General features: G+C 43.3%; 1 protein-coding gene across 1 annotated transcript in view; it reads right to left on the reverse strand.

Annotated features, from left to right (window-relative positions):
* PREX1 (phosphatidylinositol-3,4,5-trisphosphate dependent Rac exchange factor 1) overlaps positions 1 to 27,895 on the reverse strand; it is an 824,667-nt gene that overhangs the window by 135,935 nt on the left and 660,837 nt on the right. Inside the window, exons 23-27 of the mRNA XM_085619426.1 lie at positions 23,961 to 24,145; positions 21,381 to 21,542; positions 18,751 to 18,961; positions 16,407 to 16,680; positions 15,670 to 15,876 (exon numbers count right to left, since the gene is read on the reverse strand). Coding sequence (XP_085475552.1) covers positions 15,670 to 15,876; positions 16,407 to 16,680; positions 18,751 to 18,961; positions 21,381 to 21,542; positions 23,961 to 24,145 — 1,039 coding nt within the window. The remainder of the gene's footprint in view (positions 1 to 15,669; positions 15,877 to 16,406; positions 16,681 to 18,750; positions 18,962 to 21,380; positions 21,543 to 23,960; positions 24,146 to 27,895) is intronic.

The following is a 27,895-nucleotide window of genomic DNA, read 5'->3' on the forward strand; positions in this document are numbered from 1 at the left end:
TTCTGCCCTGGTCTTTGTGGACTTTGGGGTTGGCTTCGCCTGCCCCTGCTTCTCTGGCGTTTCCGGTCTGTTCCCTGATTCAGTTGGGGCCTTGTTCCTTGTGGGGCATTTGGCCTCCTGGAGTTTGTCTCTGGCTCTTCTCCTGTCCTTTCGGGTTGGTTGAGGTCTGGCTGCCTGGTCCTCCTGGTGTTTTGTTTTTTTGGAGTCTGGTTTCTGTTGGATTCTCCGGCCTGCTCCCTTCTGGCTCTGTGGGCCTTGTGGCGTGTTGTTCCTGGGGTTGTGTTCCTGTTTACCCGGCTTTGTGTGTTCCTTGGCCTTTGCTGGCTCTTGGCCTGTACCTGGGCTCTCGCCGTGGCTCCACCTCCCTGACAGGGTGCTTGTCGTTTGGCTGCCCTGGTGGTTATTGCTAGCCGTTCTTTCCTAGGGCCTGGTCCTACGCTGTGAGGTTTCGGGGACTTTTGTCCTCTGGGCTCTCTGGGGGGGGGGATCTGGTTGTTCTGGTGGGAGGGTAAGGCTGGTGCCTGGCCGGTGATTCCCTACTTCTTGGTTTGGTCTGTGTGGTCCTGCCCTGGGGTGGTCCTTTGGGTTTGTGTCATGTTGGCTGGCCCTGGCCTCTTCCCTTTTTTTTCCATTTTCTAGGGTGGCTGTACAGTGGTGTTGGGGTTTGTCCTCTGGTTGGCCCCTTTCGCCCTTCGTGTCTGGGGGCGGTGGGGCCTTCCTTACCTCCTCTTTTGGGGCTGCTTGCGTGTCTGTCTGTCAGGGCTTCCCTTCTTTCCTATTGGGGCTAGCTCTGTGTCTGTTCTGCTGCAGGGTCCTTTGTTCCTGCCTGGTGGTGCTGGGCTTGTCGGCCTTTTTTGTCCGATGGGCTCCCTTGGTCATGTCCTGTTGGGGCTTCCTCTTCTCTTGTCCACAGCGGTGCCGGGTGTTGGTTTTTTTGGCACCCGTTTCCCTTCTGGGGCTTTGCTTTGGAGTCTCTCTGGGGCCTCCTTTTTGGCTTCCTTTTGGCCTAGTCGCCCTTTTGACATGCTCTCCTCTGTTTGGTGGGTTGGGGTTTCCCTTTGGATGGCCTGGGTCCTCGGTTTCCTGTTTCTCTGGTTGGCTGCCTCATTGCAGTCGCCTTCGGTTTTCCTTGTTCCCGGTTTCCGGTCCTTGGTTGTTTCCCTGCTGGCCTGTTCTGGCTTGCTGGCCGGTTGGGCCGCTGGGGGTCTTCTTCTTTGTGTGGCCTCCTCGCTGTCTTTTTTTTGTGGACGGTCTCTGTTTGTGTTTTTGTTTGGTGTGTTCTCCCTCTTCCTTGCTCGGGGGTGGGGGGGGGGGGGGTCCTGGTATGTGCTGACTGCCCCCTGTGGGTGGTCCTATTCTTCGGCTTGGTAGTCTCCCATTTGTTTTGGTGGTTGCGCCCCTGCTTTGGTGGGAGGCTTTCCTGTCTGGGTGCTCTGCCTTGTGTTTCCTGCGGTTCTCCCTTTTTGCTTCCCTTGGTTTGCGGCCTTTGGTGTGGTTTTCTGGGGGTGCTTGCGGGTTTGAAAGGCCAGGTTTTCTGCTTTGGTAATCTCCACTTTGTTAATGAATGGGACGAGGACATAAGGGACCTGGGGGTAACGCTCTATTACTTCCCAGTAATCTTCATTACTCCGTGTCCTGTTATCCTCGTCCCATTCATACACCCAGCCCTCCCTCCTGGACGGCCGGCCTTCCTCTAGGGGCTTAGTTGTTCAGGCGGAATGCTGGGTAAGTACTGCTAATGTACTCCCAGTGGGAGGAGCTATGGTTAGGGTCCCAGCATTCCTCTTTTCTTTTTCTGTCAGGAGATGATTATCTCCACTTTGCTAATTAATGGGACGTGGACAACGGGACCCGGAGTAATGAAGATTACCGGGAAGTAATAGAGCATTATTCAGTTTTATCAGTTCTGACACGCTTTGAAATGTTCTATATAATGCACCTTTTTTGCTTGCAAAACAAGTAATCGGGAATGGTGCACAGATGTTCACCGCTCCAGGGAAAATAGGATGTTGCCAGTGAAGCACTCCCCATCCACACAAAAAAAAAGACAGATTTTCAGGCATTTCTTTATTATAGAATGCCACGCGGAGGACATGCATTAAAGCTTTGCGCCTGGTGGCAGCGCTAGCCTTGAATAAATAATAATAAAGTATTCCTCATATAGAATTTATAACTGACCTTACTGTTTCTACTCAGTAGAACGCTGTAAATAACATATGTTACTATTACTCATTGTAATGGTACTCAACTTCCCTCCATTCAAAGGGTGAAAGACAGATATATGGCCTTGGTGGGATTCAAAATTATGACCCACAGATCCCAGGACATGTCACCTTGTCAGCATGTACACTTACACAAACAGTTTTGCTACGGAACATGGCAATGTGTTTGTAACACTGCATTTTTTACTTCGTTTCCTAGATTTGAATGATTAAATTACGGTGTACATTTGCAAGCAACCAAAATCAACACAAGTAATATATTCAGTTAATTTGTCAACACAGAGACAGAGGGATAGCCACCAAGGACATATATTAATTTAAATTATTTGACATGTTTCTGTTGAAACAGCAGGCATTTGTTTCAAGAATAAGACTTGGTTTCTAATTTTAAAAAAATGCTCAAGTACATGAGAAGTATGGCAGGAACCTCCAAACAAGCCTAGAGGCTAGCACGTGAAAGAGGTATACAGATAAAGATGGGGTCTGCACAAGCCTACTGCTCAAAGTTACTCGATCTAGTGCCTGGCACTAGTGTGTAATGGTCACAGGGGGAATCCCACCAAAGCACTAGTGTGCTGAGCAGTGCTTAATTTGAGCCGGTGGTTTCCGGTGCTCAGCACTGGCATTTACTTATCAACACTGGCACTTATGACAGTCTGCCACATGGTGGTGCTGTTTGTGCAATTTTGGAGAGGAGAACAACAACAGTTGTTTATCAGTTCAATATACATTTAAAATGATTAATACATGCTGTCCAAGTTGCTCTCATTGCTTTGGAGGCCTGGAATAGTCTTAAATGATCACACCTGTAGGCATGTGATAGTTGATAGTTGTGTTGTTACTGCCACTGGTGGGGGCAATAGGTGGTGCATGCTTCAGTGGCCTCCTCATGAGGGCCCTGGCACCTATTTTTTCAGCAAATTAAGTACTGGGGCAGAGAAGGCACAGACCCTGCAGAACCTGAGAGACTGGCAGCATTTTCATTCACTTCCTTGTGCTGAAATGTTGGGGAGCCTTTAAGCCTTTTACTGCAGCCGCCATTGGGGGATTCCCATGGGATGCTCCCTGATGCAGAGCCACATTATTTTGTAATTTTATCTATAGTCCGTTTTCACACAGTCCAAGCTACAATTACCTAGAACACCCAGGTACACCCGTAGGGCATGTCTAATCAGCTGTCATTAAGAAGACCCTTACAGCTTGTGTATTTCTTTTACTTTTCAGCAGCACCTCCGTTTATGAATGTTGTCAGCATTGCTGCCAAGGGACCCTCGGGTGGTACCGGCTCAATAAATCAAAATAACATAAAACACACACAAAGTTCTGAAAAGGTGTGCCACCCAGCCCGTTGTGCTTTTCTGGCCTGCTCTAAGACTTCTCCCTTCTGGAAGTCTACTTCAGAAGCTCTGCATGGTGGATTTCTCACCCAGAGAAGCTTAAAGCTGCACTGAACTGTAGGTACACCAAGAGTGTACGTCCATCCATACGAAGAGGCAAATGCCCCCTCGCCAGGCTATGGTAAGAGTGAACGCAGCGGCTAACTTTTTTTTTTTTTAGATCAGTGTCTCTGGCCCTTGCGTCTATCACCAGTAGATCATCGAAGGGCCCTCTTTTGGAAAATCAATACAGTCCCCCTCAATCATGCCTCCCTGGGTGTATGTGTAAAGCTGGAAGTAAGTAGAGACACAGAGTGTGTGTTACGTGCACATATGTTCATGTGGTATGCAAGTGGTGCTTTGATGCTAATGGAAGGTTGATGCGCGCTCCATGTTGTCTCTGTGAATGTAACATGCGGTACATGCAGCTTCTCCCACCAAATAATGTAGAGCACGTGAGACGAATGAGGGAGTCCACATTCACAGCTGCCCGATTACCCATATGTTTCACTATTTGCAGTCCTGAAAGCACAAACTAGATTCCCTATTGTAGACCATAATTATCCTTGGGATGCTGCTGTTCTGCAACCTGGTGGACCGAATAGACCCACAATAATAGTGCCTTACCTTATCCTGAACTGTTGCCTCTGCCACACTCTTTGGTGGACTCAAAAGACCCCTACACTGTTTTTCCCTGATTTTCCATGGACTGCTCCATTCCTGCATCAGGGTGGCCCTAACATACACACTGCTGTGCGCACCTTGGTTGTCATTAGACTACTCTATTTCCACGTTGGCTGAAGAGACTATGTGGACTCTGCTTATCCATCGGATGCTGAATTATCAATTCTGAGTGGGCCCTTCTGTGGTTCCTTCATTACCTCAGGCTGTAGCACTTGTGCTACTGACTGGACCCAACAAACCCACTGCAGGGCTGTTCCTGATTATAAATAGACCACCGCATTCCTGCTTTGGGAGGATGTAACATACCTACTATGTGGCATCTACGATTTCCTTGGCCCACCAAATTTTCCCTCCTAGACAGACAAACAGACCTGCTTCTCTGGTGGCCTGGAGTCTGCCGGGCAGTGGGACTGACACCTCGCACCAGCTTTGAAAATACTAAGTTCTTTTTAGAAGAGTGATGAAGTACTGAGTTTCTGCTGCTCCAGGGACTAGACTGAGACATATGTAAACTCAGAACCTATAATTGAATGAAATAAATCTGCAACTACTCTGGTGCTTGTGACCCTAATAGCTAGCTTCCTCGGCGAGCGAGGTAGAACACCTACATATCCATAACATCTACACCACTAACACCCACAGAGCAAAGCGCCACACCCCAGCCAGGAATAATCGGGAACAGATTAACAACAAGGAGCTCCAGGCCTGTCAGCGGGGCTTCGGCCGCCTCGAAACAACCCGTATTTAACAAACTCATAACCTACACAAAATTACAAACTACACAATGTGGCAGGGCAGCAAAGGTTCCACCACTGCAGGATCAAAAACATCACTGTTTAGAACAATACCAAGCAGCGCAATAACGAGAACATCCAGCAAATACTTTACTCTACCAAAGAATCAACACCACCCGAAGATCCCAGCAAGCATCAACAAGCACTCGCTGCGCGAAGAGATTGGACAACGGCACACGTGTCGCTATCCAAGAAGAACCATCCCTCCTCTCCAACACTGCCCAGAAGAGGTGCCACGTATGTGATCTTCAACTTCTACATACCCTCCTATGCAATCCCAGCTCCTTCCTGCGCCGAATCCTCCAAAACGCCGTCTTAATTCCATAACCCAGCCCAGCCGCATAGACGTCAATTCACCAAAATGCCAGGGGTAGCAGAAGTGACTTCACATACCCCTTGTCCCTCACTTTCACTCACACATTCATATGCTTAAACATATACACACACATACCCCCAAAGACACCCACACACATCCTGCCTACACATGCACACACATTCACACACTCTTTTACAAAAACACACTCAAAACTTCAAGAACACACACATTATACATACATTTAAAAGCATTTTATTTTAACTTACCTCTGCTGCTAGGGAAAGCCATATTCCAGCTATTTGTACTCCATTTTTTATTAAATTAATAGCAAAAATGTAATATTATTCACTATTAGTATAAGTAAAAGAAATGGACAAAAAACAAGGAGAGTGAAGCACCGGCCGACGTCCATAAGGACGAGCTGCTTCTTTTCCTGGCACTGATTTTGCCACTGCTGCCGCTAGGGGTCGCAAAGGCAGTGCCAGGGGTCACAAGGGGCGTGCCAGGGGTCACAAGGGGCATGCCAGGGGTCGCAGCGGCACGATCAGCTAAAATCAGGCAGTAAGCAGCACGCAAATTCAACCTTGCCAAATCACTCCACCTCAACAATAACCTACAATGTGGCGCTTCAACCTGCTAAGGGTAAAAGAAAAACACAAGAAAAAAGACCCATAAAAAATAGCAGATTGGCGAGCAGATCCCTCGGAATGTATACAAAATCATTCTACGGGAATTCTCTAGTATCATTCTAGGAAGAGCACCCAGCAATATCTTTCCAGCAGCTGGAGAGTTTCGGAGCAAACGAAAACATTACAGTTAAATCATCAACAAAACCAAAGCACTGTGAACTTGTGCATCAAGACACGAGCAATTTAGCCAGGAGCACACTTGGCATCACACACTTGGTATGGGAGCATGGCTTTCAAATCCGAAGTGAACTCCAGTACAAACCTGTGCATACTTGCTATCCCATCACCTCCTCACAAAAGAGCGAATCCCACCTGTGGATGTGCACGTGACAGCCCAAACAAACCAGTAAATAAATGTTGCATGATAACAGATCCGGGACAGCCTGAGCAAGGAGAAGCGCACCAGGGGGCCAGCTTGGAATCCCAGGTGGGCGCGAACAAACAAAAATATAGGATACAAGAAACCCATACAGGTCGAGAAGACTAATGAAAACCTGGATGACGAGGGAGTGTGACACACAGTCTCGCCCCCCCCCCCCCCCCCCCATGCAGGTCACAAGAGACATCACTCCTTTGGAGGATGCCCAATTGGGAGCCAACAATTCTACACACAGAGGTCTCGCAGATATTTACAATATCCCCCAACTCCTGTGCACTCTTCATTGGGCCAACCCAATGTACTTTGAAGTTGCTTTTGCAATTGATATTGTGATCCTAACTAAGCGTGAACGTCAGAGGACATCTGTTCCAGCATTTCCAGATCTCCTTTTGAAGTGTGTATTGTTTTCTCAGTATGGTCTCTCAGATTGCTATGATCACACGGTTTGTTCGTCAACCGAGTGCAGTTTACCATTCTCCCTATTTCCCGGTATATGCATCCAGGCATTACGTTATTCATGCTTCAGATCCCTGAGCTGAACCGCTGACCTCGCTGAAGCTTTGGCCTAGTAGCAGACAGACCCTTCGTCTGATTCTGACACCTACCAAAAGTAAGCAACATAGCACTATATCACATGTAAATAATGCTTCTGTACAGTTTTACATCCTCAAAAAGCCTCCTCTTATTATAGTCCTAATACAAGACATGAAAAAGTGATCTTGACCTCAAACATTGGCATTGCTGCCTCTCCTGTATTTTCTTGTGAATGGTTCTCTCCTTACCTCCCATCCTCAGCATGCCTTCTGTCTCTAGAGTATATCCTATTCTAAACCACGTCGTTTACCATAACCGCCATCACTGTATTTCTCCAAATTGTCCATCCCTCATTCACTAGATGACAACCTTGTTCTTTCATTGAAGCCATACCCCTGCAATTTAATAATGCCTTGCCTCTTCTAGCCTATCCAATCATCCCAACAATCATTTACATCAACTCCCATACCTCCTCTAATGATCACGCCCAACTCCTGCTAAATTAATGTACAACACGGTAAGCGTCTACAATGGTTTTCGTTGACAGCACAGGACTAATCCCATAATCCCTATAACGATTGGATTAACCACTATCCTTGCATGCTGGAGTAGCGTGCTGCTCGCTGAAAAAGCCTTCAGCACCTTGTCAGGGTTAGTAAGCACAACATAAATGCACCTTCATACAATCACCAACAGACAGAATGATATACACATGGGTAAGTTGTAAGGTCACAAGCCTGAAATATCCTTGCACAACACCCTTCATTGGGCAAAGCCACACTACAAAGACCATATCCCACCCTGTGAACTCCCAACAGCCCAAGAGGTATAGGAATTGGAAAATATTGTGCAACACAAAAACACATAACACTATAAAATCAAGGTCAATGAGTGCAACATAGTATGTTCATCCACTTCCTCTTGGTGTCTGATAAATGCAAAATGTAACAAAGCAACAAACTGCAGACAGAATACTTTTGCATCTTTAAATTTTTAACAAGTCCCTCAAAGAGGTGTGGCAATCAGAGTCAGCAAATGTACTAAAATACACGCAACTCTCCTACACGCAAGGCTAGGTTGGTAAAGATCAACTCTCACTGGCCAGACGTATTTGCATAAGAAGAGTCAGGGGAATGCCAGCTCTTATGAATAATGTATGTACACTATTTAACGTCCAAAGCAAAAATGAACTGATAAACAGATTATGATTAATTCTTGTGGTCATAAAGAAACACAAAGTATAATGTTGACTGCAGGAAATTGATTTTTCAATTGAAGCATTTGATTTGCGCCTCAACAAGTAAGAGAAGGAAGCAGTTGCATCCATTCTGCAAAATAGAAAAATACCACAAACCTATAAAATACTGTTTATATTGGCATCCAGTTTTTCTGCATTGACCACAGATCAAGTGACAAGTTGGCAGATGCACATGATAATTCTTGAAACGGATAATCTGCATGTTGCTGTACGTGCGAAACCACAAACCCAACATGACAGCAGCGGCATCAGAGCTTTTAATGGGTCGTGGTTTCTCAGAAGTTGTGCAGATTGCTGGCTTGCAAGCGTGAATCTTAATGTTTCTATATCTGTAGGAAATCATTCTGCCGGGCTATGTGGGGCACACGTCAGACTCTTGATCTGAGTTGTGATTGCGCCACATATCGACCAGACAGAAGGGACTTCAGATGAAACTGATTTCAACGTTGGCACATCTCTGGACTCTTGATCCAAGTGAGAATTTAACTTTCAGAGAATGCCATTCGAAAAATAAAGCAAAAAGGAAGAAAAACTAAAGAAAAAGTACTAGAGATCATTGGAAACAGTTTTGAAGAAGTCTGGACACATTCGGTGAAATATAAAATAAAACGATAAAAATTCTCAATAAAAGGACATATTTAAAGACTGATAAAGATTACAGTCAATTCCAGGAAATTAAAACTGGTCCGCCCTCGCCCAAAGGCTACCCTCAATATTCCACAGTAACAATGTCAGCCCTCCAAAAACCAAATGTTTGGTTATCTAATTGTGCAACTAATAGACATACCAGACACAAAATCCTAGACAATAGATGGATACAAAAACCTTCCTGGTAAAAAGAATCATGAAAAAAAGACAAGTCACAGGTTCCCACAGAAGCAGTTACTCGATAATGGATCTGTGGAGTTGCACAATTCAGGTAAAACTACCCGTGCACTCCAAGAATCTACCTCACCCGTTACAAGTTTAATATAGCTTTAGCTGTATGGGAGAACTGGAAAGCCTGTAACTTGTACTCTAGTTACCGAGATTTACTTTTGGTATTAAAAATCATACTTTGCCACCCACAAGTAGTGATGCTTGTAGCTGTACAGGAGAGAAGGTACTTTCGGCCAATTTACAATAGGACACTTATTAATATTCAATTTTTTTCAGTACCCGCTGAATTATAACAATTCGGCGTCAGGCTATGTCTGGCCCAGCAGCAGCAGCTCCACTGGGCAAGAAAGGAATGCCATCATACACAAAGCCTACAATAAAGGATGCCAGTTTAGCAGGGCTCAGAACAAGTGGTCAAGAAAGAAAACAGAGCCTGGAGTATAAAAACTAGGGGATATAGACTTTCCCAAAATGCTCTTATAATATGTGACCTTTAATACTGGTTTATATAAACTGTACATTAAGCCATAGTGGAATTGCTCATAGATCAGCATCTGCACAGAAAAGACTCCTCAAGATGAAATAATTATTTTACATTACCCTGAAAAGGTAACAATATGACACATTTGGAGTTAATTCAGTAATCATAAGTATATCATGAAGAAAGATAACTCGTCATGTGGCCTTACTGTTTTTAGAATCCGGTTTCTACATCATAATTGCCTTCTAAGAAACTGATCACCTAACTAAGACCATCCCCCAGTACATACAAAGCAACAGCCTATTTTTGCACAACTGTGTTGTGGATTTTCTCTTAAAGGATTGATGCCCAGACAATGGTTGAATAAAGACAGCCCAAAACACTTTTTTGTTATCTGCATGCCCAAACACAGGAGGTAACTTAGGCACAGTACTGAATGTTAGCCCTCAGACATAACAAGTACACACTATATTTGAATACCAACTACTAGAATGACTCCTTTTGTCTATGTGCTACATTCTGTATTTTAGTATCCAAGATGAATGTGTGGAATTCCACAGTTGTGACACTTCCAAAATGATCAAGGCACATTCTGTGTACGAGGGGACAGCAGAAGAATAAAGGCAGGAAATCATTTACACACCCAGAACCATCAGGTACTAGTATCTTAAAATATGACGGTGAACTAATAGCTTCCAATTTCTACATACCCTTTAATTTGCAGTTTACATGTTATGTTAAAGGATTTGCCTGGTTACTCCAAGTAGTGTCCCTGCGATGGAGAAAAAAGCACCGGTCCACAGTCAAGTAAAGTCGAAGTTGTCTAAACAACCAGACGGTTCTACTTACTTTGCCTAAACAGCCAGGTCTTGAGATTTTTACGGAAACTTACTTCTAGAGGATTGAGTCTGAGATCCAAAGGCATTCAGTTCCAGAGTTTGGCTGCCAACAATCCAAAGTAACTGCCCTCCTGGCGCATTCTGCGCACTCTAGGAATTACGGTCAGGGCCGCTTCACTAGAACTAAGGTGTCTGGGGGGGGGGGGGGGGGGGGGGGGGTATAGGCTTGAAGAGGATATAAATAACTTGGACCACTCTGATTCAGTATCCTATGCGTAAAACATAGTGCCTTAGGGGAGAGGGACGTCACCTAATCCGCTGGCTGTACAGAGGCACTAGAACACACGTGGGGGCCTCTCTGGTGCCCTTACGGGAAAAATGGGTGAGGGACTTCGGTAGAGACATAACAGATAAGGAGTGGGCTTACGCCCTAGAGTTCCCCCAAAAGGTGTCCCGACATGCTAAATTTAAGTATATTCAATACATGACCACACACCGCTTCAACTGTATATACCCAGACGCACAAGTCTGCTGCCCTAGGTGTAAGACGTTGGATGCTGATATACTACACATGCTATGGGAATGCCCACGTCTCAAGGGGATTCCGGTTAATGATAGGTGGTGTAATTTAAGAAACGACAGGCACCTCCGTCTGGGACACACCAGATAGCTGCCTACTAGGGTTACACCCTCGCCTGAAAAATCAGAGAATACAGTATAAATTCGCAGATATGGCTATCCTCATAGCGAAACGTGCCATCACAATGAGGAGGAAATCAGATTTAGCCCCTCCATTGCACACTTGGCACATGGAGATGGTCCGATGGGGTGAGGCGGAGAACGCCATCATCAGAAGAGAGGAACTACGTGGGGAGCGCAAAACACCCATTTCCATGGAGTGGGACCAGATGTTGGAAACACTGAAGGCTAAGGATCTGACGGAGCCCTCTGGGCCCTAGTGAGTGTCGCCCCCTTCCCCACAAGTCACTGAGTCCATGTAGTATCGTCCCCCTGTATAACATTGTCCAATAAGAAACGGCTTAGTATGCGTACCAGTTAAAGTGAGATAACTCAAAGGGAAAAACGTGTAACTGGACCCTAAGACAACACGTAAGGGAGTGAGCCAGTCAGGGGGGTGGGTGGGCAGGGGGGGTATAATAGGGAGTTGGGGAAGGTTACTGTGTTCCAGGTTGGACTTCTTTATTACAGAGTCCTCAAGAATGTATATAGACACAACATCCATAAATATGGAAATAAATGTACATGCAAATGTTGGTAGATTACAGCAACTATAACGAAAATTTGTACAACAATGAACATATTATTGGAAGACAAAATATGTACTACTAGATGACTTTTGAAATGTAAGATGCCATAAGAGATTGTATTGCTTACACCAATAAAACTATGTTTAAAAAAAAACAACATAGTGCCTTAAAAGAGACTCTGTGCTTAACAGGAAGCCAGTAAAGTTCAGCAAGACCCGGGCTAATGGCCAGCTGTTTTGGAATTTTCAACAGCATCCGGGCTGCTGCATTCTGAACTCCCTGAAGCATTCCCAGCCTGCCGTTTGAGACTACCAGATAGAGTACATTACAATAATCAAGCCAGGACACTAGAAGCGCTTAAATTACCGTCTTTCTTGCTGAGTCTGTTAGGAGCCCTAAAATATTTCTTAGCATCTTTAGTATTCCAAAACAAGTGTCAGTCGTGCCCTTGATCTGGCTCTCAAAAGATAACTGTGCATCAAAAAAAAAAAAAAGCCCATATTTTTTACTTTTGATTTAGGGATCAGGGTGGGACCCAGTACACCCGGCCACCACGCAGAGGACCATATTGAGGGCTGTTTCTCGATCACCAGGACCTCTGTCTTTTCCGCATTTATTTCAGGCAACTAATATCCATCCATGTCGCAAGATCTACCAAACAGGACTTGAGGTTCGTTGAGGCACTGCTGCCATCTTCTGCCAGTGATGATCAGTTGAGTGTCATCAGCGCACGACACGATCATCACGCCATGGCTTTCAATCTGCCAGGGGATGGAGATACAGGTTAAACAAGGTAGGGCTCAGAGCGGATTCCTGTGGCACTCCCTGCTGGAGGGGAATATTATAGAAGGCATAGGGCTACTCGAACACCTGAGAAGAGCGCTTGTGTAAAAAGTCAGCAAGCCATTCATGAGCTCTTCCCCTTATGCCCTGTGACCACAGCCGTTCTAGCAGCAAACCATGCAATACAGTGTCAAACGCTGCACTTAAGTCTTACATGACAAGTGCAGCAGTTTTCCCTTCATCAGCCACTCTTCGTAGCGACTCAGAAGCTAGGAGTGCCGATTCTTACTGTACTGTGGCCTGAAACCAGATTGTTTCTCATAAAGGAGGCTATCAGTGAAATTCATAAGTTGGGAATTTACATGCTTTTAACAATTTTTCGCAACCAATGGAAACAGAGAGATAGCCCGAAAGTCTCTGGTTTTGAGGAGTTCAAAGAAGGCTTCTTCAGAAGGGGAACCACCATGGCATGCTTCCATTCCGCTGGAAGTTGACCTGCTTCAAAGAATGAACTAAGCAAAGTGCATAGTATAGGGGCAATGGTGGTGTGCCCACAGACTAGAATAGCTGGGGTGCGGGATCTAAAGGGGAGCCAGATTTTAATTTTAGAGAAAGAGCTTTCTGATGAAGGAAAAAGAATCATTCTTGCAGGAGAATGTCTAGGAGTCTTCGCACTTTCCGGGAAATAGGCATAAGGAGACAATAGTTTATCAGCAAAAGATGAGCGATCTGATTACAGCTACTGACAGGAGGAGCTCTAACCGAAGACACGCATCCATGGACGTGAGAGATTTAACTATTCTAAATATCTTGTGGGAGGAGTTATTGGCCTCATCTACTCTCTGCATAAAAAAGTCGAGTCCGAGCTAGTCTGATCTCCTTATGATATTCTTTTAGTGCTTATAAATAGATATCTTTGTCTAAGATATAATAGTTCTTGCGCCATTTACATTCCAGGTGCTTGCATGACTAACTGAAGGAGGTCCTCCGTAAACCAGGTGGCAGAAGGTCGGGCGTGAGAAATGTTCAAAGATTTCCATGGTTCTATAGAATCTAAAGCCTCGACAATCCAGGCCGAATCCAGTTGATTATCAACAAGGGGACAGGTGTCTAAGCATATAGGCTTGTAGCTCAAGGCAGACGTAAGGGCCTCTTGAGTAATCGATGTCCAATTCTGAATTTTAATAGATTGGGCAGAAGATGGCTTCGGCAAGGGAAACATATCAAGAATCTGAAAAGGAATAAGAGAGTGATTGGATCAAGCAATAGGAACCAGGGGAGCTACTTTGACTAGGGCATAATTGGCAAAAATGGGGTCAAGAGTGTGCCACTGAATGTGAGTGGGTTCCTGTAACAGCCGTTGCAAGTGAAACGTCTTTTAATCCTCTGTCAGGTTTGTGATTAAATGAGAGGACCAACCATCAAAATGGAGATTAAAATCACCTAAGATTAGAAAGTTTGAACGCTGCAGAGCATATGTAGGGTTGATATCCAGTAGAGCCGTGAAAAACGAGGAGGGAGGCCCAGGGGGCCCATAAATCAGAAAACCATTGAGGGAACAGCGGGCTGTTAGTGAGAATGAAAAGAAGGCTGCTTCAGATACACTAATCTGCACTTCAAAGAAACTGCAGCTCAGATGTTGTTTATATATCACGGCCTCCCCTCCCCTTTGGTCTGTCCAGTCTTCACATTGCATAGCCCATGGGAATAGTCTCTAGAATGTCAGGAGCGGACTCAGCATGTAGCCAGGTTTCCACCAGAAAAAGGGCGATCGGTTGCTGTGCCAATATGAGGTGGGAAATTTCATGTTTGGGAAGGGAATGGCAATTAAGCAAAAGACAATGAGCAATCTCCGGGGTCCTACAAAAGTTACTGCTCTCCCACCTTTCTGCAAGGTTTGGGGGCAACACAAAAGAGCACCCGAGACATGCAGCCTGACCTATGCCCACATTCACCGAGGTAATAATCTTAGAGTTCAAAGAACATAACTTATCTGGTGTATACTGCACAAAATCTTGACCAAAACCAGCAGGGTGACTAGCCCCTGGTGCCGTCCTGGTACAGATGGGCTTGCCTTTGGCGCACCAGCAGCGCGGCCATGCCAGTATGCTGCTTTAATAGCCAGCAAGACTAGAGCGTGAGCACGAGAGCATGAGGGACCTAAGATGGCAGCCCCACTCTTATGGGAGCAGTCAAGGTTCAGCAGCAGCGTGAGCTGGAAGAAATGCCGAGGTGCGGACGTGAATAAAACAAGTTTTAGATCCACCCCAGGTAGGGAGCCTCAAGTCAAAACAATTAAAAATCAAGTTAAAATAGCACATTAAAATTACACATGAAACACCAGAAGTAACTTGCCCTGGAACCGTAGTGCACACTGCAGTACTTTGCTGCCACTGTGCGTGGAAATCTTTTACTGGAGACTATATAAGAAGATCCACTCAATCCCCTTTAGCAGGTTCTACAGACAAAGGTAATTAAGTCCAAGTCTTACCACAATGAACAATGTGAAGTAACCGCCAAGTAACACTAATAAATGTTCATTCACATGCCATTTTCTCTCTGGAATGGAAACATCAATCCTGTAGAAGTACCTCTGAATAAATAACCTAAAAACCAATGTCCTAAAGAGGATCATACATAAAAATCATTAACAATGTCTTTGGTAAGACATTCTATACACCCAAATCCGCCTTCCTTCAACTGTAGATAGGGAGCCACATTGGTTTGGTGATTTTGCTACACATCATCTAACAGAGCCTAGAGTACAACACATTATATATTAGTAAATTGTGTAAACCTATCAATCCACATGACTGTTAACTACCGATTTACACTACCACCTCGTTGGTGCCCAATTTGGATGTGAAAGTCTGCATTTAAAAGCGTGGATGTAATGTCTGTTGAAATCTACAATTGTTTTTCCTTTCCACATTGCTTGCTAATTGGCGGTGTTCTGTGCACAAACATCCTATCGACTGTACTGTTGAAAGAAAATTGAACTGAGTTGTATAAAAGGAATACACTTACAAATCACAGCCTTTTAATTACCACTGCTTCATTTGTAATTTAGCAACATTTTTTATTTTTTGCCATGTTCACAGACTACTGCGAGTCTATCAAGATTGTGAACTTCCCAGAAAAGGTGAAGAGAGATTTGTGGAACCTACCTGTAAGAGTCTCTGTAGCTCATTGTGTCATGACCCGAATCCTCTTGATCTTCTTCGGAAACCTTGAAGCAAACCTTCTTAATGCCGCCCTGTTCAACCTTATCTATGTCTCCTTCTTCGGCAACCATAGATGAGGGTGGCGTCCCCTCCATAGATGGAGGCTCACACGTATCAGACTCGGAAGGTTCTGTAATGGTGGACAAAAGCCTGGAAAAAGATAAAAAATGAATGCCTGGGTGAATCAAAAGTCTATATTAGATAAACTTCAATGTATGAAATGTACACAGCAAAGATAAAACCATATGCTTTTATGCATAACAATATCCTTTGGAGACCACTGCAGATAAGAACAATTCCATAATCAATTAATTCAAAGTATGAAAATGAAAAGCAATACAATCTGAATACATACACTATACTGAAACCTTACATATAATCAAGAATAAAATATATGGTTTACATTGGGTCAATAATACAGTGACAGTGGCCCAATTATGAGCCCAAAGTCATAATCCGAGAAGACAGTTCCATCCTACAGACAACATACCATATATGATAACCGTCATATATATGTTCCATAGGTTTAAACCTTCATAGCTCATAGCAATTCTACCATGTTGGTGCATGTGGTATTGACATAAAAAGTAATATCTTATAAAAGCAGTGTATACTTCTAGCATACTCCCACATCAGAAAGCAGTACATAGCTACACACCAATTATACACCAGATTCTTACTTATTAATCTGGGTGACGTATTGCTTCATTTCCTTTACTGCAAAGTCCAATTTGTTGAAGAGTTGCAGGTATGAGTCTTGGATGTCTTTGTCTTCTTGCTTCAGCAGGAAGCTCAGACCACGCTCCTCTCTGCTCATCCCACCATTTAGTTGCCCAAACCCACTGTCCATTAAACTGCTATCTGACCCATCTTCTTCAGGAAGGCACTTCCAGGAGGGGGCAGCCATCGTTGTGATGCAATGTTGCGTGTAGGACATTGGATTTAAATTGCCAACTAAACACAAGAAACACAGTATTGGATACTTAAACTGTTACATATTTAAAATAATAATAACTAGTATATCAAAATAAGAATAAACCAAAGCAGCATTTCTTTTTAGTAAAGTGGCATTTTGTGCATTTGCAAATTCAGAAACCAAATGTAGGCAAGGAGCTGTGTGTAAAAACCCAGCACAAATTCTGCTCCTGAGGACAGGTAAAGGGAAGCATCAAGCGGACATTTCAGCGCATCTGTTTTTCACAAGGGAGTGTGCTGAAAAGGTACATCTAAAGCAAAACGAAAGGGAATGATGGACGGAGTGTTGAACATTGCAAGCACTCACCCCCAGTCAACTGATCTGGGTTTAATCCATCACCGTTCTTTAGCCCACTCTGCCACCCCAGTTCAGGCATGGCCATATGCAAATCAGTCTGACCCTGTGCCTCATGGGAACAGTCCAGCCCGAACTGCCAAACCATGTCTTCCCTGGACCGGAAACAAGCTTCCTAGGACCGGTTTCTGGCATTTCAGCCGTCTTCAGCAAGGTACATCTAAGCACACTTCTCCTTTTCCTGTGGTTAATTTGACCAGACACTCAATTGAAACAGTGGACAGAGCAAGGATGCAGAGGACTATAATGTCCATGTACATGTAGGCTCTCAGTATTCTGCCACTCAATCACATGAACACTATGCTATACAATTATAGTTCTACCTACCTGCAAGTAAGGGTTAAAAAGTACAAATGCATTGCATGCATGCATTTCCTTGTGTGCAGAAATCCTGTGGAGTTAATTGACAGTAATATTCGAAGCATGTTGTCAGTATGGTATCAGAATTTTAAGGAACAGTGCAAAAAGTATTGCACATTTGCAGTTTTCGCCTGACTGATTCCCTTAGGAAAATAATCAGTGGAGAATGTCTCAAAGAAAGACAACATATGGAATTCCATGGAGCAAATACAGATTGTACATGTTATGCCTCATTACTACGCGAAAACCGCTAAAGACCTGCCTCATACCAGGACACTGGTGTTCAGTGGGTGTGGTCAACAACACTCCTACTCCACACAACTCACAATCTGGCCTAAATGGTTTTCTAATGGGAAGGAAAGTTATCCCACAGGAATATACGGTAAGAGTGGGGTGGCTATCTCCAACCTATTGAGACTAGACTCCTGAAGACTCATTAAAACTTTACTTGATCAGTGCACAACAGTCAACAACAATCAAAACCTTAGTCGATCAGAGCACCCACCACCTGACACAGCGAGGAGCAGGAGTGACAGCTATAGCAGAGTTGTGATACACTGTTAGGGAAAATATTTATTCTAGTAAATTATAAAAGTGTGCCATGCAAGTAAAGCAAAATTATCTAAAGATGCTATCTTATAAATGAGATAAAAATATAAGCGGTTAATAAAACATACACATTTGTTGCGTCCAATTGTTGATTTTGTCAGTGACAAATTGAATGCTTTCGACCTTACTTGATTTGTTTCGACTCTCAAATTACTTATTAGGAAGAGTGACTGTTGTTAAGTCTCGCTCACTATATTTGGATAAGGATGTGTGCATAAACTGCACAATTAGTGATGCATAAAACACAGTGTTCTCTTTGCCTTGCCTCTAATAAGATTGTTTCTGTTTAAAAGGTTTCCTTTATTGCTATTCAATTTTCTGGGTTGTTGGGCATGCTTAAGTTTGGAGTACTTTGTGCCTTATTTAAGACTTTCTCATAATTATATAGACTTATTTTGTATATATAAAAAAAAAGATTGATAGGAGCTGCCCACCTATGATGCACTAATAGGCTTCATTATTGTTGTGCTCTGTATCAAATGTTAAAGTGTGTCAAATAATTGTGCATAGATTTTGTGAATGCATAATACGCCAATTTTAATACAACTGGGCGTTACAAGTAAGACTGCTACTGATATAAGTTGCTGTGTTTCAACATGATAAATGCACCAGTAAGAAGGCTATGAATGCATAAAAAGCTATAACAAAATAATGGATTTAAGTGCAAATATGAACACTTGCACACCTTCCACGTACAAATAAGAAAATAAATTCACAGCACACACCTTGATCTGGATCTAGGCCGCAAAAAGAAGGTTTTCGTCCAAAGCGAATACTGAATGACCGTCCAACTGAGGTAGTGCTTTTGGGGTAGGACACATCCATGAGGTTAATGTGACAGTTGGTGGGGCAAAAGTCCATGCTGCCCAGAGGGTGAAGCTCCAGTGAAGCACGCTTGAAGGGGGGACTCACCTTTGTCTTCAGTTCATCAGAAAACTAAAATAAGGACAAGAAACCTTATGTTATGCTTGTGATTTTTAAAGAAGTCCTTGTAGGCCCATCACATTGCTGACAATTTGAAGTAATTAAAAAAAAAAAATAAATAAGAATACAGTTTCCTTCATGAGCAGCTTTGACCTGGTTACCAATTATGGGAAGTCGCATACTATGGCGTGTGGGCCTGGTACACATCTCCAGCCTCACCATTAGGGGCCAGCCACTTAATAGTGTGAGCAACTTTAGCTATTTAGGAGTAACCTTTAATGCTTCAGAGATACAATTTAAGCCTTAAATTTAGTAGAGCAGGGGGTGCCATCTGCAATCTCCAAAGGGAAAGGGACTGTTTTCCCTCTCATTAATGTTTACAGTACCCAATGTGACCCAGTCACTACGTACGGGGCAGGGGTTTGGGGCTACCACAACACCGCTCCCCTCCAAGCAGAGGAAAACCGCATCTATCAGAGCTTTTTGCACCGCCCACCATCTAGGTCTTGTTTTATCATCCACTTGGAGCTAAATTTACACTACATCACAGAAAAGGTTCATTGGGCCCCCCTGTTATCATGGATCAGTGTATTGGTTAACCCGGTGGGCATCACTATGTAGAGACATCCTCCTGGATTGTCTTAGTCTGGACAAGGGGCGCACAATTCCATGGCTGAATTACATCCCCAAAAAAATATGCCTGCCCGGCGTTTGTCCTCCCTGTTCACTGCTCCTTTCAGCATTAATAGTGAGGGCAAACCAAGGGTGAAGCAATATGTAACAGAATACAGTGTGGAACTAAGGTTGAAAACCCTCAGTATAGACCTTTTACAGATCCTTTGATTCCGCTGAACCCGCCTTTTATCTTTCCCTAGATCTTAGGAATTGGGAGAGGTCTTCTCCTCTGTCGGTTCAGAGCAGGGATAAGGTGGCTCCTGTGCTTTGTAGGAGATTCCAGCTCTCTGAGGTGTTCTGCCTTGCCATGTCCTAGTGACGACACATCAGAGCAATCGTCATTGCATTTTATGTTTTTTTGCAATAATTTCCGCCTCCCGCTCAAACATCTTCTTAAGCCCCTTCTTATAAACCAGGGGCAATGCAGATGTAGAGAAGCTCTGTTTTGCTTGCAATTGTTAAATACCCCAGATACCTGCTCAAGGGTTAGCTCCTTTCTCAAAGTGGCTGTTAGACTTAGAAAATCAATGGTAGGGAAGCCAATAGGAGTGGTTTATTTGAATGTGGCACTTTTTATATGCATGAAATTTTATTAACATTACTGTTTTACCTAACGCTTTGATAATGTGCATTCTTGGTTTTAGGCGCATCTTTGGTAGACATGTCATTTAAATCTGCAGGCACATTTGTATGGTTCTGTATGCTTTTATTTATTTATTTGTAGTTATTTGTGTAATTTGTATGTGTCTTTTATGGCCACATATGGCCAAATAAAGATTTCTTGAATTGAAATATTGCAGTAGAAATTTGCTAAATTATTGGCCATATTTCTTGTGTCACAACAGAGTACACATTAAACAACCACATCAGGCTCCACCATGGTTGGCCACTACATCGGTATCCACTGAGGTGGCACAATGACCCACAATCATCTGGAACCGCCAGGTCAAAGGAAACACACCCCTCCTCAGTGTAAATGATGAAAGAGGTGTCCAAGAACATGAGTGACAGTCATATTTGAGTCAAATACATGCAGAGCTCAAGTTTCAAGGAACATGTGTGTGTAGTTCTTTCAGCCACAGTTTTTTCTTTCCATTCTGAGAGTGGTAGCCAGTTCTACAAATCCCAAAATCAGAGACCTGGACTGGAAGAGCCATCAAGTATGGACCCGTAAAATGGGAGCGTTCTTGCTCTAAACCTGCAAATATGTATTAATTCCTCCTTCAAACTAGCTCTGTCTCTCCCTTAGGCATCTTCCAAGTATGCAAAAGATTCCATATTATCTGCCATCAATGCCCAGAAACCCACAAATGTCAACCACTACTGTATATATTTGGCCAGAGGGGGTATCTTAGAAGCACCTACAACAAAAGATCTCATCAGGGTACTGACATCAAACGTTCTCCGGTGAAAACACTAAAGGAGGGGTTCTTGGAACGGAGACGCCAATCAGCAGCCATGCAGATGTTAAACATCTGCCAATAAGGATTGCCCTCTCCAGCCTAGACCCTTCACATTTCCCACATCACTCACACCAGCTTGCAAGCAGACATGAGATTAAATTGAAACCCTTGCTATCTGCCTAAGAGTAATCTTTATCTTCCTCTTTCAATTATTGTGTAGCTATCATATCCACAAACAATATAATATTAAACACTGTACACCCATGGTAGTGTTCTGTGCATAGGCTTTTTGTTGCAATCTATGTTTCACATTTGCAGTGTTTACTCACATATCATCAATATATGAAAAGTACCTTTTGGTAACTAATGATCCTTTTGCTGATATTCTCCAGTTTGGTGTCACATATATTCCTGAATTCATACTGCGGCATGGTAACCACAGCACTGCTGAGAGAGATCAAATTTCGACAATTCTGGACAAATTTGTCATCGTCAGCAGCAAAGGCTTCTAAAATCTACAGAATAAAACACAACACAACACAAAACTTAAAAAAATAGACATGATGTATCAATCTTCGTTCTAAATAATTCTTTATGATTATATTCATAAAAAGATCAAATAAACTTACCTAACAATATGTGTAAAGTCATTCTGATATACCCTTTTTGTTTTACAGGTGCACATCTTAAAGACTGGAAACTGCATTAACAATGCGGTCAGAAACACACGTGCTGTTACAACGCAAGCGTTACGTTTGCCTTTACCACGGATATGCGTTTACCATGCACATTCTTTCACCACGCATACCTTTACAACGATTTCCATTGTAAAGGCAGTAAAGACATATGCGTGGTAAAGTCAGTCAGCGATTTAGATGTGGAGGGAACGGGTTGGGGGTGGGAGGTGTTGGAGACTTGGAGGGAGTTCCTGCCCAGATGAAAAGGAAAGGAACGGGAAGGATCGGGACGCGGCTTGGTGAGTAGTTTTCTGTTTTTAGGCCTGGAGCTGGTTTTAGGGCTCAGGGAGGGGAGGCTGTGGTGTTTTTAGGGATGGAGTCGGAGTAGTTTTTATGGCTGGGGGCCGGGTTTTAGGGCTTAGGGCAGGGGGAGGATCAGGGAACTTTTTAGGCCTAGAGCTGGTTGTAGGGGTCGGGGGGGGGCTGGGGTGTTTTTAGGGATGGAGTCGGGGTATTTTTTGTGGTTGGGGGCTAGGTTGTAAGGTTCAGGATGGGGGATCGGAGTAGCTTTTAGGGATGAGGGTTGGGGTTGTTTTCAGGGCTGGGCTTTAGGGCTCATGGCGGGGCGAGGGTCAGGGATGTTTTTAGGCCTGGAGCTGGTTTTAGGGCTCAGGGTGGGGGATCGGAGTAGCTTTTAGGGCTGGGGCTGGTTTTAGGCCTCAGAGCAGGGGGCTGGGGGGCTTTTTAGGGCTGGGGTCAGGTCCCTTTCAGGGCAGTGAAACGAGTTTGAGGGGTTGGGATGTAACCTTTATCACGCAATATGCCTTTAACAATCATGCCTTTATAACAAAATTTGCTGTAAAGGCATGCATGGTAAAGACACAGTTGTGGTAAACACCGCGTTGTTAAGGCATGCGAAGTAATTGCATGCATGCTTCCATTATATATCCCTTAAAGACACTTGAAGTACACTGTAATTTTCTTATAAGCTTCTGGGGTTCAAATCTTGAACTCTTAGGAGTTATCAGATTTAAATTACTTGGTCATCAAATACGTATTCATCTCATGGAAATGTCAGTCTCTTTTGTTTATTCAAAACCGGAGATATGTTTCCTGTTTTTATTCTTTGATGGACTGATTCACATCATGTACGTTTGCATAATGTATGTTACATTTTGAAAATATAAAAAAAAACTTTCACAAAATCAATCCAATACCTGCTGAAGAGTAAAATAATTAAAAACGGATTGTGTTTTGTAATCAATACATCAATGAGATAAAGAATTAAATATGTGATGACAGAGTGTACTTTTGAGATGTAAAATAGTCCCTTATGCACTGCAATGGAGGCGAAAGGATGCATCCAATCAGCCAATAGAAACAAGATGAGAGTACAATGCTCCTATGTGCTGATCCAAGATGTAAGAGACAAAAGGCCCAATTTAGAGTTTGACAGACATGGCACTCCGTTACAAAGGTAATGGAGTACCCTGCTTGGTAAACCGTCAGCGGGCCCGCCTCATTTAGAGATGGGCGTACCCTAAGCATTTTGTGGACAGAGCGCTCTGTGGCTCCCTAGATGGACAGCTTCCTCCAGCAAAATGACGAAGTACGGCCATCTAAGTAAGTCTATTATACCGTCCACCTTGTTTAGGGTTGAGGGTGTAATGTCTTTCTGGAAAAAAACTGGTGGTGGGAGACAAGGAAAAATATAAAGAGCCCAGCCTCGCCATACCCTGGGAGAGAACTCCGAGCATGGAGGTCACTCGTATTTTCGTTTTTCGGAAAAAAATCCCACTTTGGGAGATTGTTTCTGAAAAAGAAGCAAATTTAAAAAGTACGGTGAACGGTAATCAAAACCAACAGCAGCAATACACCAACCCATTTGAACACTGAAAGGAGCTGCCGTGGCAGCAGTTCCTTTAAACATTGAGATGACCTCTGGGCTGGTGGTCCTCTCTAAATTTGGTGGAAGGACTGTTTTCTCTACCACCTGAAAACCATACATCAGGCTCAATGTCGCCAGCCAATGGCTGAAGGTTCTTGAGCTAAAGAAGCCAACACCTAAAGTAACTTGAACCAAAACCCATCAGAAGATAAGTATTATACAATACATTAGACATGAAACCTTAAAATAAATGCAATGCTACCTTTGATGCATCATTGCTACTGCATGGCATCACCTTTTGTTTTCAATGCCACTAAGTGTTTCTTGCCAAAGCCCAGCACTGTTCACTTGGCTAAGAAACAACACACCTTGGCAGTTATACTGAAGCAGCCTCGGGGTTCAACCGTCCTCTCCAAAACGTAACACTTGATCCCCGCGGTGCTCGCGTACTCATACACAACGCCATGTTCCAGCTGGACGTTGTCCACAGTCAGGCTGACGAGAGGCGCCCCTTCGCTGATTATCAAGTGAGAGCCGAAAATGTGTGCCAGATCTAGAAAAGTAAGACAAGTTACTGGAAACTAGGCCATTAGAAAAAAAAGCTTAAAGTAAAGAAACTGTCTGAGGAAACCAACATGACCAATTTCAAATCAGATATGTCAGTTACACTGATCCTTTTGTACAACGGAAACGGTTGTTGCTCACAGGAAGTGCAGCACTTCACGGTAGGAGATTTTCAAAAGTTACTGTGAATGTTATCATCTAATCAAGGCACATATTTCTTATCTGACACAATCTTTGGTAACAGCATTGCTGCTGCTGATCCAGTATTATACGTATCCTAGCCACAGGAAATGCAGCTATCAAGTTTAGGAGACATTATGATTCATAGTACATCTGTGTATATTGATCAGCTTAACTTAATACAAACTTAAAATAAATCTGGACTGAAAATAAATCTGGAGATTGTACCTACCCAAGTAAATAACATTATCTGCCCGCTCCAAGTGCATGATTGGCAGATGGCACTCAAGGCTGGACTGGCCATATTGGAACACTGTGGTTTACCGGTTTGATGTAGGCCACCGCTCTTCTTTTAGCGCAAGGTGAGCTGCTATGACCCATCTGGTCACCCATGGCTCCATTCTAGTCACAGTCACCTGCAGTGTGACAAACAGCGCACAAAACACAAGTGCCGCAAACAAGAGGCACTTAAGTTCTGCCTTTTTGCGTTGTTCCAGTACTCCAGCAACAGGATTTTTACCTGAGGATCTTCCATTTTACCCAAGTGGAGTAATGACAATGTAATGGGATTTTTTTTTTTAAAAAGCGTAATGCAAAATGCTGGACATTATGCGAATTGTACCGGCAAAATTGAAATTTCGCCCAGGCATAAATGTGATATGGACTACTGTTTGGCGCTTTACTGAAATGCTGAAAAACATACTGGGCTACTACTGGTAGCAGGGTCATTAGAAATCTAAGTTATGAACTTCACAAGTTTGTCTCTAAGTTAGTTTGAAGGATATTGCTCAAGCAATGTATGAGGCAGGATGTCACCTATTCAAGAGCATTTTAAAATATGCGCATGAATGATTTAAGCAGTAAAATTGGACATCTGATTTCACAGTTGTGATTAATGGCTCATTTCTAGCTTCTGCAAATGGTTGGCACCCAGTATTTGTTTTTGATACTTTGCATTTCATATTTAATAAACACTGGATATGTTTGGTTCATATGTGTAGCAACGGAGGCTAACGTGTGCCTTATTTATTTTTTATACATTCCGGGGCTCGATGTTTCTCTTGGCGTGATGTCTTAAATGCTACATAAATCATAATGCAAGATGGGATTTACATATACAGAAACCACAATTAAAAGTGAAAAAAATATGGGTTCACGAACTGCCGAAAACTAAAGAAACTGTTAGGCTATTATAAGTACGGCCAGAGGATACCCCTTTTCCAAATTAATAGTGGTCCAATGTTTCCAACCCCAAAATTACTCGTTCCGAAAACACTGGATCAGGTTTTAAAGGTTATGGATAGCACCCAGAAATATACACAGCTGGTAAGGGGCAAAGGAAGTCCCTGCCCCCTCCAGCCCCTTAAGGAGAAGAGAGAACACCCTCCCCAGCCAGGCAACAGACTCCCCTTGCCTTCAGACACCCTCCCCACACCAGCTGCAACAGCTCTACCAGCTCTTTGACCAACATTTGCCACCTGCTCAAAGTAGATGGTAAATGTCAGAGGTTTGTCACTGGAAAATAAGTGGAAGAGCACCCATTAATTTTAGGTACATGTGGTTATTCCCCATTCCAAGGATAACTCATAATGGTCTGATTCAGGTGTGGGGATGCTGACTGGGATTGGATATTCCAGGTCCCTTATAATCCAGCCAGCCAACTCATAATGATGGGCTTAAAGGTTTTGTTGTATTCTTAGAGACAGCTGTGATCTTAGCCCTTTGAAACAAGAAACATCATGTAACTTTAGAAAACAACAGCATTTTTAGCACACAGTATGAAGACTAGAAAGTGGATAAAATACAGCATACGCAAGCCGTACCACATTATTTGCATTCTAGTTCGAGAGCTCAGGCATTCGCTGACAAAAAAAGAGCCATGTAATGGGTACCATTGATATTTCTGAAAAAGATACTGGATAGAATGAAATTCACACTAAAGCTACATCTCAATGAGGTAGAATATGATCATTTTTTGAGCATACAGAAGATATTGACATAATGCGCTACTTAGAGACTACGTGATGAAACCAATTTTAAGTATTCATTGTTACACTGTAAAAGACAAGAAGCATTACAGGGCCTTGAAAAGGCAACATGATGTGTTGAAAACCATTTTCCCCCGTGACACATTTTCAAATAGGAATATTTAAATTTGAGGGATTTTATAACAACTGGGTAGTATTAAATGAAGGAGACTGATCTTTATTCTGGCCGGGGAAAGATGACCGCTCCCTGCTTTGAGTCCTGGAGTCCCGCTCCGTAACCCGATTCAAGAGACATTATATTTCCAAATAGAAGAGGGTTTGTTTTGCATTTACTGTGAAGAGGGGTATGGTGATGGAATAGTTGCACTGACTGTTGATGACAAAAACAGTTATAGATATGAGAAAAGAATCAGAAGACACACAGAATTATCATTGATTATAAAGACAGGGAATTATATACGGGGTACACATAAAAACTGAATTTGTGGAGAAGATGGAAACTTTGAGGTCAAGGTAGATTTTGTGAGGTGGACCTTTGGACCTTTTGAGAAGATTCATCTCAAACTTCACTGAGAAAGACAGTGCAGTGGTTAGTGGATAATATTTCAATAAGCCTGAACCTAGATGGACTGCAGAAAAGGTTAAGGATGAAAAAGCGGTGGAGGCTTGCACAGCACAGCACTCCTATTCGGATGCAGAGAGATGTTGTGAGCGAGTTGGGGAGGTGGGGGTCTTGTAATGAAATGGACACAAGGAACAGGAGTTTTAAGAATGCCTTGTATTTATCAAAGACTCAAATGATGTTGTGGTTGCAGGAAGAGGTGGTTGTATTAGCAGAGAGGTTGAAAACCATGCAGGAGCAACGCCGTTGAGATTTTTAATGAGGAGAAGGTGCTCTGCAGGACACTGATTGCAATGCTATTTTAACAAGCAGATTTGCAGAAAGACCAAGGTGTTAAGAGATGATTTGGCAGTGGAGGTGCTGACAAAGCTGTTGCATGTTTATTAATTAGAAGTCATTGACTTATAGCCGAGAGCAAGTAAATGGCTGAGTCAGGAGGGAATGAGATGGAGTTGCAGATGTAGAAGATGCAATTAAGTAGATTGTTCTCTCCCTGGAACAGTTAATTATAGTAAAGGGATAGGCATAAAGTGTATAATGGCTTTAAGATTAAAAATGGGAAGATCCCAGTATCATAGAGATGAAAATAATATCCATGACAATCGATGGTGCAGATCAAAAAAACAGAGGATACAGAATGAACCTTTGTGGAAATCCATTGACGTTGCTAGAAACGGGGAGTGCAAGGAACACCGCTTTCTAACGTGGAGAACCAAAATATAAATGATAAATGTATACCTTATCAATAGGGCTGATACATCGGTAAACTCTTGACGGTAGATATATTCTCTGAGGAAAAAATTATCCCAAAGCACAACCTTGAGAGGATGCAAGCCATGTCTGTGCCTTATGGAAGACACCTCATATGCAGCATGGCTATTAATGAGATCCATGCTTCCAAACCAGGAGAGCTGGGGATAAGAAAATGAATGTGTATGTGCAAAATCTA

This window comes from Triturus cristatus, chromosome 7 (assembly GCF_964204655.1).
Source record: "Triturus cristatus chromosome 7, aTriCri1.1, whole genome shotgun sequence".
Taxonomy (NCBI): domain Eukaryota; kingdom Metazoa; phylum Chordata; class Amphibia; order Caudata; family Salamandridae; genus Triturus; species Triturus cristatus.